This window comes from Bison bison, unplaced genomic scaffold, assembly GCF_000754665.1.
Source record: "Bison bison bison isolate TAMUID 2011002044 unplaced genomic scaffold, Bison_UMD1.0 scf7180017864317, whole genome shotgun sequence".
NCBI lineage: Eukaryota > Metazoa > Chordata > Mammalia > Artiodactyla > Bovidae > Bison > Bison bison.
Genome location: NW_011494889.1, coordinates 1,869,466 through 1,881,790, shown reverse-complemented (window position 1 = coordinate 1,881,790; position 12,325 = coordinate 1,869,466). Strand labels below are relative to the sequence as shown.

The 12,325-nt window shown below is 49.3% G+C and overlaps 1 protein-coding gene across 1 annotated transcript in view; it reads left to right on the top strand.

Moving 5' to 3' along the window:
- CAPN8 (calpain 8) overlaps positions 1-12,325 on the top strand; it is a 69,163-nt gene that overhangs the window by 54,928 nt on the left and 1,910 nt on the right. The window contains exons 13-19 of the mRNA XM_010852838.1: positions 823-859; positions 1,160-1,228; positions 3,960-4,017; positions 5,938-6,002; positions 10,188-10,256; positions 10,662-10,740; positions 11,272-11,388. Of these exons, the coding sequence (XP_010851140.1) occupies positions 823-859; positions 1,160-1,228; positions 3,960-4,017; positions 5,938-6,002; positions 10,188-10,256; positions 10,662-10,740; positions 11,272-11,388 (494 nt within the window). The remainder of the gene's footprint in view (positions 1-822; positions 860-1,159; positions 1,229-3,959; positions 4,018-5,937; positions 6,003-10,187; positions 10,257-10,661; positions 10,741-11,271; positions 11,389-12,325) is intronic.

Sequence of the window (12,325 nt, the reverse complement as noted above, 5' to 3'; positions counted from 1 at the left end):
TACCATGCACACACACATCACATACACATACCACACACACATATCACACACCACACATATCCAATGCACGCACATCTCACATACACACACCACACACACATGCCACACACATCCCATATACTGTGCACCTGCATACCAACACATTACAGACACACCACACATGCTACACACACACCATGCGCATATACACACATACCATACATACGTGCAGACCGCATGTCCCTTACATATATATACCAGACATACACGCCATACACACACCTGATATACTTTCTGTACATACACACATCACATATACCACACACCTATGTACACATAGAACCACACACACACAAATACCACGTACACACACTTAACACATAGGGCCCCCCCCATACCCCCCTCCCCTCACACACATTGCACCACATACCATGTACATGTATGCATGGACTCGTGGGTTGTGGGCTTGGTGACTCATTCCCCAGATACCATTTCAGCAGGGATTCACATAGCTGGGAAGATGATATTAGTAACTGGGAAAGGTGGGGAGAGAATTCCCCAGAAGAGTGGTCCTCCAGGGTGAACATTCTAGATTCCACGAAGGGCCCACTGAACTTGGCAGCTCTTGTCTCTGGTGAAAAACTCAGGGTGGGGTGGGAGTTGGAGACTTGAAGGGAGGGATCCTGGTTCAGTTTATGCAGTTTGGTGAAAGTAGGAACCAGGTCGTGTGTTGGGAAGCTGGTCCCTCAGCTGGGTCACAGACTTCCTGAAAGAACCTAGCCATTAGCTATACGTTTTGTTAATACTTATCCATGTTTGCTATTTCCTTTTTCTGTGTTTCAGGGAAATTGGGGATGTGGTAGTTGGAAACCCACATGAGGTATGCCACCTTTAAAATGCCAAGCTCTGACACTGACATGTAGCAGTCATTTGGGGCTTCTTATTGATTGCCTAGGAATCCCCTTGACCCCTGAGCCTGCCTGGCTGGATGGGAAACTCCTGGGGCCAGGATCTTGGACCCCTCCTGTTTATCACCATGCACCCCCGTCCCCACCTAGTGCCCAGCACACAACAGACTCACAACAGATGTAGTGAATGATGCACGAATGAATTTTAAATCTTCATCTTTCATTTTTCTCAGTGAGTCCCATCTTAACTTTGTAACTGCCCTGCCTTTTAGCCTCGACCCAGCGAGGTGGAGCAAGAAGATGGCCAGCTGAGGAGCCTGTTTGAGAAGTTTGCCGGGGAGGTGAGTAGAGGGCGAACACGAGCTCCCACACAGGCAGGAGAGTGTTCGAGAAATCTCAGGTCACCTGAGTCTTTTGTCCTTTGCATCTCCTTGCGTAGCAAGGGCCACAGGTCTCAGGCCTCCCAGGCCTGTCTGTTGCCTCTTCCTGTCTGAAGCCTGAGGTCTTTCCTACACTGCTGGTGAGAGGACTGTGGGACTGACCTCGGCCACTTTTCTTGCTGTGTCGTCTTGCATTTTGAGAAAGTAGAAAATTTGAATCTCCAGGTCCTTCCAAAAGCCTTTCTGTGTGTAAACTGACCCTGGTGGATCAGAACCCTGACTAGAAAACCAGAAGGCAAAACTTCCCTACATCCTTCAGAGATGAGAGGAATCGCCCAGCCCAGGTGGCCGGCAGCTCAGTCAACCAGACCTGGGCTAAGTGCTTCCTGTCCTGCTGCCTCGCCTGCCCCCAGGGACACGGGCGGAACTGGGCTTGTGGAAGTCAAGCTTGGCCCAGGTGCCAGCGCCGCTCCAGGGCTTGTGGAGCTGGTGTGCCCACTGCTCCTTCCCGCCCCGTCCTGCTGACTTGGCTTATTGTGATTCCGGTCCTGAGGGGCTGTAAGTCAGAGCAGACTCAAGACTCCAAGTGTCACAACTGGCCCCATAAATACAGTGAATGCACTGCTCTTTGAAGGATAATAGGTTTGCCAGAGGGCCTGGAAAGGCGTCCATCATCTTGGACTGCTATAACAAGGTACTGCAGACTGGGAAGCGTTTGAACAACAGAAATTTATTTCTCACAGTGCTGGAGGCTAGCAGTCTGAGATCAGGGTGTTGGCCTGGTCAGATTCTGGGGAGGGCTGTCTTCTAACTTGTGGACTCACGTCTCACTGTCTCTTGTGGCAGAAAGAGGATTAGGAATCCATCTGGGGTCCCTTTTGTAAAGGCACTAATTCCACTCATGAGGGCTCCACCCTCATGACCTAATCACCTCCCAAAGGTCCCTCCTCCTATACTTTAACATTGGGGGTTGGATTTCAACATACAAATTTTGGAGATGCAAACATTCATTCTGTAACAGAAGGAGAAAAACAATGCTCTCCATCCCTGGAAAGCTCTGAGCCACTTTATAGACTTAAGGACGGAGTAGAAGAAAATACATTAAAATCCTTTGCAGAAAATAAAACCTGGGAACACAATTCCTTTATATAGCCATTAAAGAAGTCTTTGCAAAATTGAGGCAATTTATGTTCAAGACAGACACTTAGACCAATGTTTTTGCTAACAAAACCTTGTTGCCTTAGCTTCCAAGGGACCATATTTTATTTGGAACATCAAGACTGATAACAAAATGAAAGCTCCTATTTGTGTAGTTCTTCATGTACCTTATCTTTTCTCTCTTGCCTGGTGGGGCAATATCAGTCACTGTCGCTGTTCTCCTGGTGCAGGGTCGGGCCCAGAGAGGTTAAGGAGCTGGCTGGGGCATGAGGCCTTGTGAAGGACAATCAAGGTCTCAACAGCCCATTCCTGGCCTGGAGGCTTTTCAGGATGTCCCCAGGTCTTATTATTGAGACTGACCGTTCTGTGCCTGAATGAGGCCAGCTGCACTCACAGGCAAGCTCACAGCTCCCACCTTGCTTATTTCCAGTTGAGCAGCCTGGGCCTGGCTGGTGGAAGAGGGGAGAAATGGGGCCCCGTGCAGACAAGTGTTAAGACCACACCTCACCAGGGGAAGTGACTTGGCTAAGGTCCCATGGCGAATAAGTTGTGGGGGTGGGGGTTACAACTGGAACCCAGAGTTTAGCCTGGGGCCCCTTCTCTAAGCCTCACTGTCTCTGAGCTTCATTCGGCATCCTGCCTGAGGTCTGTCCTTCAGCTGGTTGTTAAGGGACCAGTAATCCTGAGGCTCAGTGTTTATCCCCCACCCCGTGCGGGTGAAAAACCCTAGTCCCCCAAATCTCTACTTCCGGGATGAGGTGGGCTTTATGTGAAATAGCAGCTCCCACAGATGCAATGGGGAAAGCAAGTGCTTTGGAGTGAGACAGACTTAGGTTTCGAATCCCAGTTCTGCCACTGGCGACTGTGAACTCCAGCAATTATATTGCAGGCAAATGGCAATTACATGGTAAAGGTATATGGCGTTTGGTGGTGGTTTGGTCGCTAAGTCATGTTCAACCCTTGCGACCCCATTGACTATAGCTCTCCAGGCTCCTCTGTCCGTGGGATTTCCAAGGCAAGAATACTGGAGTGAGTTGCCTTCTCCAGGGGATCTTCCTGAGCCAGGGATTGAACCTGGGTCTCCTGCATTGCAGGTAAATTCTTTACTGAGTTACCAGGGAAGCCCATATGGTGTTCAGCAGTTTACAAAGTCACAGCTCCCTTCACCCTAACACGAGGACAGTCCTGTTGTGAGGTTTTGTGGATGCTCCACCCCAGGCACGTGGCCCTCAACACTAGCTCCTTTACTGCTTCTTGCCCCGTCTTGGTCTCGGGTTGGACAAGTCTGAGAAAGGCAGTAGACCCTGGGTGCAGCCTTCTGCTATGAGTGTACCCTGCTCACGCCATTAATATACACTTCTCACTGGGCTATGGGGGCCCCAGAGAAGCTGTGAATTCGATTTTTTTTTAAAGCTGTCATAACCTTTTAAAAATCATAGGGTCAGTGGACCTGGTGTCTGAATCTACGTTAATTTTGTGTCTTGAAACACTCATTAAGGTGTGACATGCTTTGCATTTGGATTCCTCTTTCTAGGATTCTGAGATCAGGGCCAATGAACTCAGGACAGCTCTGAATGAAGTGTTTTCCAAACGTAAGTTCTTGATGGGGCCTTTTCAGGAAGTCTGGGAGCCTAAGAGAAATGTTGGGAGCCAGTGAGCGTGGGGGCGGGCACTGGGTCAGGGGCACTGCAGATGGGGACCAGGGCCCTGATTCCATCTGTACCGAGAATGTCTGGCAGGTGGGAGAGGCTGGAGCAGAGGGGTGGTGGGCAGGGTGAGAGCGGGGCTGATGCTGGGGCCAGTCGGCCCTACAGCAAAGAGTCCTGAGTCTTGGCGGGAAAGAAATTGGGCTTAGAGTGACTTAAATGAAATTCTCCCACAAAATTAATAAGTTGGTACTGTGGAAGCTATGCAGCTTGAAAATCCTGTTCTGTAGTGCACCTCTGGGGAAGGCGTGTGGAGGGGAGGATTCTGCCTGTCCTCGATCATGACAGTTCTCGGTCTTCAGACTTTAGCTAAAGTCCTGAGGGCTGGCAGAGGATCAAACTGCACCCAGGCTGAGAAAAAGCATGTTCCTCCCCTATGAACTGCAGATCCATGGAGCTGGTTTCTTGCCCAGCCCGAGGATGGGCCAGGTTAAGGCTTCTGGCTGGTTGAGTGATGGGTATGTTCACCCATGGCAGCCAGAAAGGGTCCGAGCATGAAGGACACAAGGGCAAGGCCGGATGTGAGCCCACCCTGGGCTGAGCACTTCCCTGGGGTTGAGAGCCCACGCCTGGAGGCCCTCCCCACCCTCTGCTCCAGCTATTCCTCCCGCCTGGCAGAGAAGGAGTCCAGGGAAGTGGAGAGGGCTGCAGGGTCTTTGGCGTCTTCCTGCCTTGGTTTTCAGGTGTGAACAAGTTGAGCACGGAGCCAGGGATGGCTGTAGATCCCAGAGATGCCTGCAATTTAGCAGTAACATTAACAGTTACTGTTTGAGAGGCTGTGTGTTGTGGTTAAAAGCTTGGGCTGTGGAGCCAGATGGCCTGTGTTTAGATCCCAGCTCTGCCTGGGTTCTGTGATCTTGAGCAAATTATTTAACCTCTCTGGGCCTCTGTTTCCTTATCTATAAAATGGGTATGAAGGTATTTACCACATGGGGTACAGTTCTTAGAGGGCTTCCCTGGTGGCTCAGTTGTAAAGAATCCACCTGCCAACGCAGGAGACGCAGCTTTGACCCCTGGGTCGGGAAGATCCCCTGGAGAAGGGAATGGCAAGCCACTCCAGTATTCTTGGCTGGGAAATTCCATGGACGGTGAAGCCTGGAGCGCTGCAGTCCATGCATGCGTGCTAAGTCACTTCAGTCATGTCTGACTCTTTGTGATCCTATAGACACAGGCTCCTCCATCCATGGTATTCTCCAGGCAGGACTACTGGAGTGTGTTATCATGCCCTCTTTCCATCTTTCCAATCCGGGTATCAAACCCACATCTCCTGAGACTCCTGCATTGCAGGCAGATTCTTTTCTGCTGAGCCACTTGGGCTGCAGCCCAAGGGGTCTCAAAAGAGCTGGACTTGACGTAGAGACTAAACAAAATAGAGTGCTTCGAACGATTCCTGACCAATAAAAAGTTAGCTGATTTATTAAGACCTTGTCATAGACCAAGCACCATGCTAAGAACTTCACTTACATTATCTAATTTTATCACCAGTTAGCTTTGGGGGCAAGTATTATTGTTGTTCTTATTGATGGAGCAGAAAAGCACAGCTCAGAGATATTAGCTTGCTGAAGTCCGTGGCTTGTGAGTTGCAAAGCTGAGATTCTGACACCGAGCCCCGAGGCCAGCATCCACCTCTGGGACCCCAGGGGGCCTCTTCCCAGGAGCCCGCCACCAAGCTCACTCGTTTATGCGGCGCTCACGTTCGGCTCTGTACTCTGGCTGGTGTCTTTGGTGGCCTCCTACCAGGGCAATTACTTCCCGTGCTTTCAAATGATCCTGACTCCCCTCACCCCTTTCTATTTAAATATTTAGGAACAGACATCAAATTTGATGGATTTGACATCAACACTTGCAGAGAGATGATCAGCCTGATGGATGTATCCTTTAAATGTCACATTATTTTTACTTTGATCCTGGTTTTCTCGACTCCTCCACCTGAGATGGAGGCAGGGGAAAGAGAAAGAAGGGAACCAGCATTTTCTGAGCATATGGCAGGTACCCTGCCTGAGCTGGAAAGAAAAATGTCATCTCATTTTTGCTCCTCAGTAAGCCTGAGATGCTCTCTGTTTTACAGGTGAAGAAACTGAGGTGTGCCATGTTTAAATGACTTGTTTAAGATCCTCTTTTTTTTTTGGTGATTCACATTTTTTTTTTTCATTTTCACCAAGAACTTAATTTTTTTATTGGAGCATAATTGCTTTCCAATGTTGTGTTGGTTTCTGCTGTATAATAACATGAATCAGTCATAATTTCATATATATCCGCTCCCTTTTGAACCTCTTCCCTACCGTGATCCCACTCCTCTAGGTCATCACCGAGCACCATGCTGAGCTCCCTGTGCTATCCAGCAGCTTCCCACCAGCTATCTGTTTTGCACATGATAGTGTATCAGATCAGATCAGATCAGTTGCTCAGTTGTGTCTGACTCTTTGTGACCCCATGAATCGCAGCACGCCAGGCCTCCCTGTCCATCACCAACTCCTGGAGTTCACTCAGACTCACGTCCACCGAGTCAGTGATGCCATCCAGCCATCTCATCCTCTGTCGTCCCCTTCTCCTCCTGCCCCCAATCCCTCCCAGCATCACAGTCTTTTCCAATGAGTCAACTCTTCGAATGAGGTGGCCAAAGTACTGGAGTTTCAGCTTTAGCATCATTCCTTCCAAAGAAATCCCAGGGCTGATCTCCTTCAGAATGGACTGGTTGGATCTCCTTGCAGTCCAAGGGACTCTCAAGAGTCTTCTCCAACACCACAGTTCAAAAGCATCAATTCTTCGGCGCTCAGCCTTCCTCACAGTCCAACTCTCACATCCATACATGACCACAGGAAAAACCATAGTCTTGACTAGACGAACCTTTGTTGGCAAAGTAATGTCTCTGCTTTTGAATATGCTATCTTAGATTGGTCATAACTTTCCTTCCAAGGAGTAAGCGTCTTTTAATTTCATGGCTGCAGTCACCATCTGTAGTGATTTTGGAGCCCAGAAAAATAAAGTCTGACACTGTTTCCACTGTTTCCCCATCTATTTCCCATGAAGTGGTGGGACCGGATGCCATGATCTTCGTTTTCTGAATGTTGAGTTTTAAGCCAACTTTTTCACTCTCCACTTTCACTTTCATCAAGAGGCTTTTTAGTTCCTCTTCACTTTCTGCCATAAGGGTGATAGTGTATACATATCAATAATTCAGAGATAGCAAAAATGGCATTTGTGGCCTTCCCTCCACTTATCACGGCATTCCTCCCACGGGGCTCGGTTCATCTCCTTCCTCTCCCTGGCTCTCTCCATCTCCATCTGTCTCTGTCTCCCAGCCTTGACACCAATTGTTGAGAATTTGATCACACAGGATAAAACCTGTTTGTTTGCTCTGACCTAATTTAACCCTTGTTCTATGTTGAAGAATGAGAAAGGGATTTGGGGAGGAACGGAGAAGGTTAGGGCATTCCAGGTGGAAGGAACACCTTCAGCACAGTGGGGAAGGGCAGGGCGCCCCTTCCTTGAAACTTGATCTTGGGTGGGTCCAGGTTACCGGGTCCCACGGTGCTGCTGGTGAAGGCGATTTCTTTGAAAACTGGAGCTTTGGAGAATGTACTTCAGCTCTGGGGGCTTCATCTGTGATGAGATATGATGACCTCTGGGGTGGGAGGAATGAGTTGTACTTGCCCCGTGGCCATGCACAGAGGGCCTGGGTGGCCGGCTTGAGTGTGCCGACCTCTGCTAGGGAGTGTCAACTGTGGAGAGCTGGTTCTATCCTTGTGGTCCCGGAGTTTCAGATGCTGGGCCTGTCCAGCCCTGCAGCCTTCTATGAGGCCAGTGTGGTCCTTCAGTGAGGTCCACCTTTAAGAAACCATGGGCCATGAAGAACTGTTAACTGTTGATCCACTTTTCTGCAAACAGTTCCTTGATTTCTGAGTCATTCTTCTCAAACTTGCCTATGAGCTTTCATTTAGATTTGAGGGTGACCTTGTGGTCCCTCAAACATTGTTCCCAGGGGTGTTTGCATTCTCATGGCTCTAGGAGGACTGTAACTCAGCCATTCTTGAAGAGTGTCTGTTTCACCATTTGGATGCTTTGGGGGGCAGTGGTTTTGAACCAGAAAATACAGCAGAACTGCCTGTGGTGAAAGTTGCTCAGTTGTGTCTGACTTTGCGACCCCATGGACTATACAGTTCCTGGAGTTCTCCAGTACAGAATACTGGAGTGGGTAGCTGTTTTCTTCTCCAGGGGATCTTCCCAACCCAGGGGTTGAACCCAGTTCTTCCACATTGCAGGCGGGTTCTTTACCATCTGAGCCACAAGGGAAGCCCCATGGAACCTTGTGTAGCTTTTTGCGTGTTTTTGTTCATTCAGTGGCATCTGACTCTGCAGCCCTTTGGACTGTAGCCCACCAAGCTTCTCTGTCCATGAGATTTTTTCAGGCAAGAATATTGGAGTGGGTAGTGATTTCCTCTTCCGGGGGATCTTCCCGATTCAGGGATGGAACCCATGTCTCCTGTGTCTCCTGCATTGCAGGTGGATTCTTTACCTGTTGAGCTATCGATATTGAGACATAATTCACATACCATCCCATGTACCCATTTAAAGGGTACAGTTTCATGTTTTTTTTTTTAGTATATTCACAGAGTTGTGCAAACACCACCATCCATTTTAGAGCTTTTTATCACCCCTAAAAGGAACTCTGCACCCATATTTGCCGTCACTCACCTTTCCGCTCAACAACCCCAAACCCTCTGCCCTACTACCTCTTGCTGTCTCTATAGATTTGCCTATTCTGGATATTTTCATGTTAATAGAATCGTTTAACATGTGGTCCAGTGTAGCATGTATCATCACTGAAAAATCATGGGGTTTTAAAAATCCAGTTGCCTGGGTCTCACTCCTGGAGATGCTGATTCAGGGTATTTGGGACAAGGCCTGGGAGTGGGAAGCTCTGTCTGGAATTGAGGATATGTTGGTGCTCTGAGACAGGGCTTTGGAACAGACAGGAGATCCAAGTTCTGGCCCCACCACAGTTATTGAATACTGTGAACCTCATGTCTTCTCCTGGAAAATGGGATAACGGAGTGTAGCTCCTGTGGTCTTGTGAGGCTGAAATGAGATACAAGTATACACAGGTCTGGCTAGACCATAGCGTTAGCCCTCTTTGTGGATTACTATCCTCAGGCATGTTGGTAGACATATTAGTGAGGATTTGAAGGCTGTGGTTACAGCCAACACTCAGCATAGATTGTGGAGACAAAAGACACAGACTTCCTTAAAGGGTGAGGTTTACAGTCTTGAGTGCAAACATGACTTTTTGTTTGGCTAGTTGAAGGAGGTGAGAATGATGGTCTGTTTCAGAATTTTAATACCTGAGTTGTAACACGCTGGTGTCTACTGATTAATTGGAATGGCTGAGAAAAGGGTAGTTTCAAAGAGACCGAACTTCACAAACAGTTCAAAAGCACCCCCCAGGTCTAGCCCAGTGCTTAATCAGCAGTCACAGGACACAGAGGATCGCACAGAACCCCTGGCCCATTTTGGCTGAGCCAGCTGTCCTGCTGGGACCATGTCTCAAGATCCCTGGGAATCAATGTTGAGAAGCTCAGAGCCCCTTTAAAGCACCAAATACGTGTAGACTGTGTGTGGCCAGGAATCCCAGTCCTATGCTCCTGACTCTTCTGGTACCATTTTGCCGTCAACTCTAGTATCAATGGCAGACATTTAAATCTGGAAGGGAATTTACTACAGATTGCTTAGCTCCACGCTTTCAATGTCCCACGATGATGAGGATGCTGGACACTAAATGAATGATATTGTAGGAGGGCTTTAGGCTCCTGACTTGCCCTTTGCCCCTAGCTCTGTGCCTGACCTCAAACGAGGGCCTTTGTGAGCGTTTGACTCTTTAATCTTTATTTGAACTTGTCTCCCACCAATCCTTCCCACCATGACCCCCAGGGCCCTGCTTACCGCAGACATGGATGTTCACTGAGGTCTTAAGACACTCACTGTGCAAGGTCACAGAGAATGTGATCCATAAAGCATGTGGAATCTGGGCTTGATCGTGTTGGCCTTAACCCGCCTAGAGCAATGGGACAGGCTCCCTGGAACTGGTGGAATTCAAGACGCTCTGGCTGAAGATCGGAAAGTACCTGGTAACCCTTTTCCCCCTGTTGGGTATCCTCTGGGCTCTGGTCACTCTCCTCGGTTCTGTTCCTAGCGCCTTGCTGACACCCATTCCTGATCAGTTTCCTGCCCTGGTCTGACCAGATCCTTCATCATGGTCAAAGTGAACACCAGACCCGGACACGTTGTCCGGGAAGGACTAAGCAGGCCCCTGCGCCAGTGCTGCCAGAGGAAGTCCCACTGTTCACAGAGCACAAGGACTAGACTGGCTCTGAGCACAAGCTTCTATTTTTGTTCTGGAGACTTCTTGGGAGGAATCAGTGAAGCCTCTGAGGGTGTCCCTGGCCTGTTGAGGAAGCAGTGGGGGTGGAGGGAGATGGTTCTGCAGGGGCTGCAAACAGCTGTTTTCACCTGGAATTTTTCTCCTGCTTTAGGACATCTTTCGGGAGACCGATCATAACCACTCGGGGACTATTGATGCCCACGAGATGAGGACAGCCCTCAAGAAGGCAGGTGAGGACACATCCTGAAGGCAAGATCCCGAGACTGGGATGTGCTCATTGTAAATGTGCTTAATATGATGGTGGTTGCTAATGACCATCAGTGGTAATTGCCTTATGTTGGATGTCAGTGTGATAACAAAGACATGTTGAGTACCTTCCTTAACTGGGGAGCAGGGAATGTTGCTGGATTCTTTAGACTTTTTCCAAGGACTTTGCCTGTTCCTGGGAAGGTGACAGGAATCACAGGACTGGGCTGTGCAGGGGATGGGCAGGAGAGGCAGTCCCTTCACCTTCCCTGTTTTTTTTGCTGTGGTCCATGTGATGCAAAGCTAAGTTAGTGCTGGAGCTCCAGGCCTATTTTTGGACCAAGGAGGAGGTTCATCCTGTTGAGGATTTTCTAAAAGGAAACTGATTTGATTACCAGAATCCTCTGGAATCCTTTGAAGGGGGCAGTATCAGGCCAGAGTTAGCCCTGAGTTCTGTTGGAGATAGAACTGAGCCCCCCATTCCATCTGTGACCCTGGCCCCCCTCTGCCCACAGGTTTCACCCTCAGTGACCAGGTCCAGCAGACCATCGCCATGCGGTACGCATGCAGCAAACTCACCATGGACTTTGACAGCTTCATTGCCTGTATGATCCGCCTGGAGACCCTTTTCAGTGAGTCACTCTCTCAAGTGAAAGTGTTAGTCCCTCAATCGTGTCCGACTCTTTGCAACCCCATGGACTGTAGCCCACCATACTCCTCTGTCCATGGGATTTTCTACACAAAAATACTGGAGTGGGTTGCCCATTTCTTCTCCAGGGGTTCTTCCCAACTCAGGGATCAGACCGGGGTCTCCTACATTGCAGGCAGTTTCTTTACCATCTGATCCACGAAGGGAGCCCCCCCACCCCCACCCTGACCCATCCCACTTCTCCCGAGGTATAGGAAGGGGCAGGGGGCAGGGCCAGAAGGCAGAACCAGAAAGGCTTAGGTAACTGTGGCATCCTTGGGGGAGGGGCAGCAGAAACAAGGGGCTGAGGAAGTCCAAGCTGGCCATGCCCAAGGTGTTGCCTTCTCTGGGAGATTTTTGTGCACCTATTGTGTGCAGTCACTGCAGCAAATGAACGAGTCCTGCAATGGTCCTTAAATGGCTTTTGGTATCTGTTCGCATCTATGGGAATCATATTGAGAGCAGGTATCACCTCCCAGAGAGGGAATAGGGGTCTCCTTTCTGGGAGGCTGTGGATAGTCTTCAGCCCGCTTGGGCTTATGCTGTAATGCTGTGCTTAGCCCCTCAGTTGCGTCTGACTCTGCGACTCCACAGACTGTAGCCCACCAGGCTCCTCTGTCCTTGGGACTTTTCAGGCGAGAATACTGGAGTGGGTTGCCATTTCCTTCTCCAGGGGATCCTCCTGATGCAAGAATCAAACCTTCATCTTCTGCATTACAGGCAGATTCTTTACCCACCCAGCCATCTAGGAAGCCCCATGCTTATGCTAATATATCCTATTAAGGGAGGGAGTTTGGGGAAAGGTCAGGCAGCCAGAGGCGAAGCTTAGTGTCTGGATTACCCACACATGGAGCAACCACCCCTGTTCCATGACCCCAGCA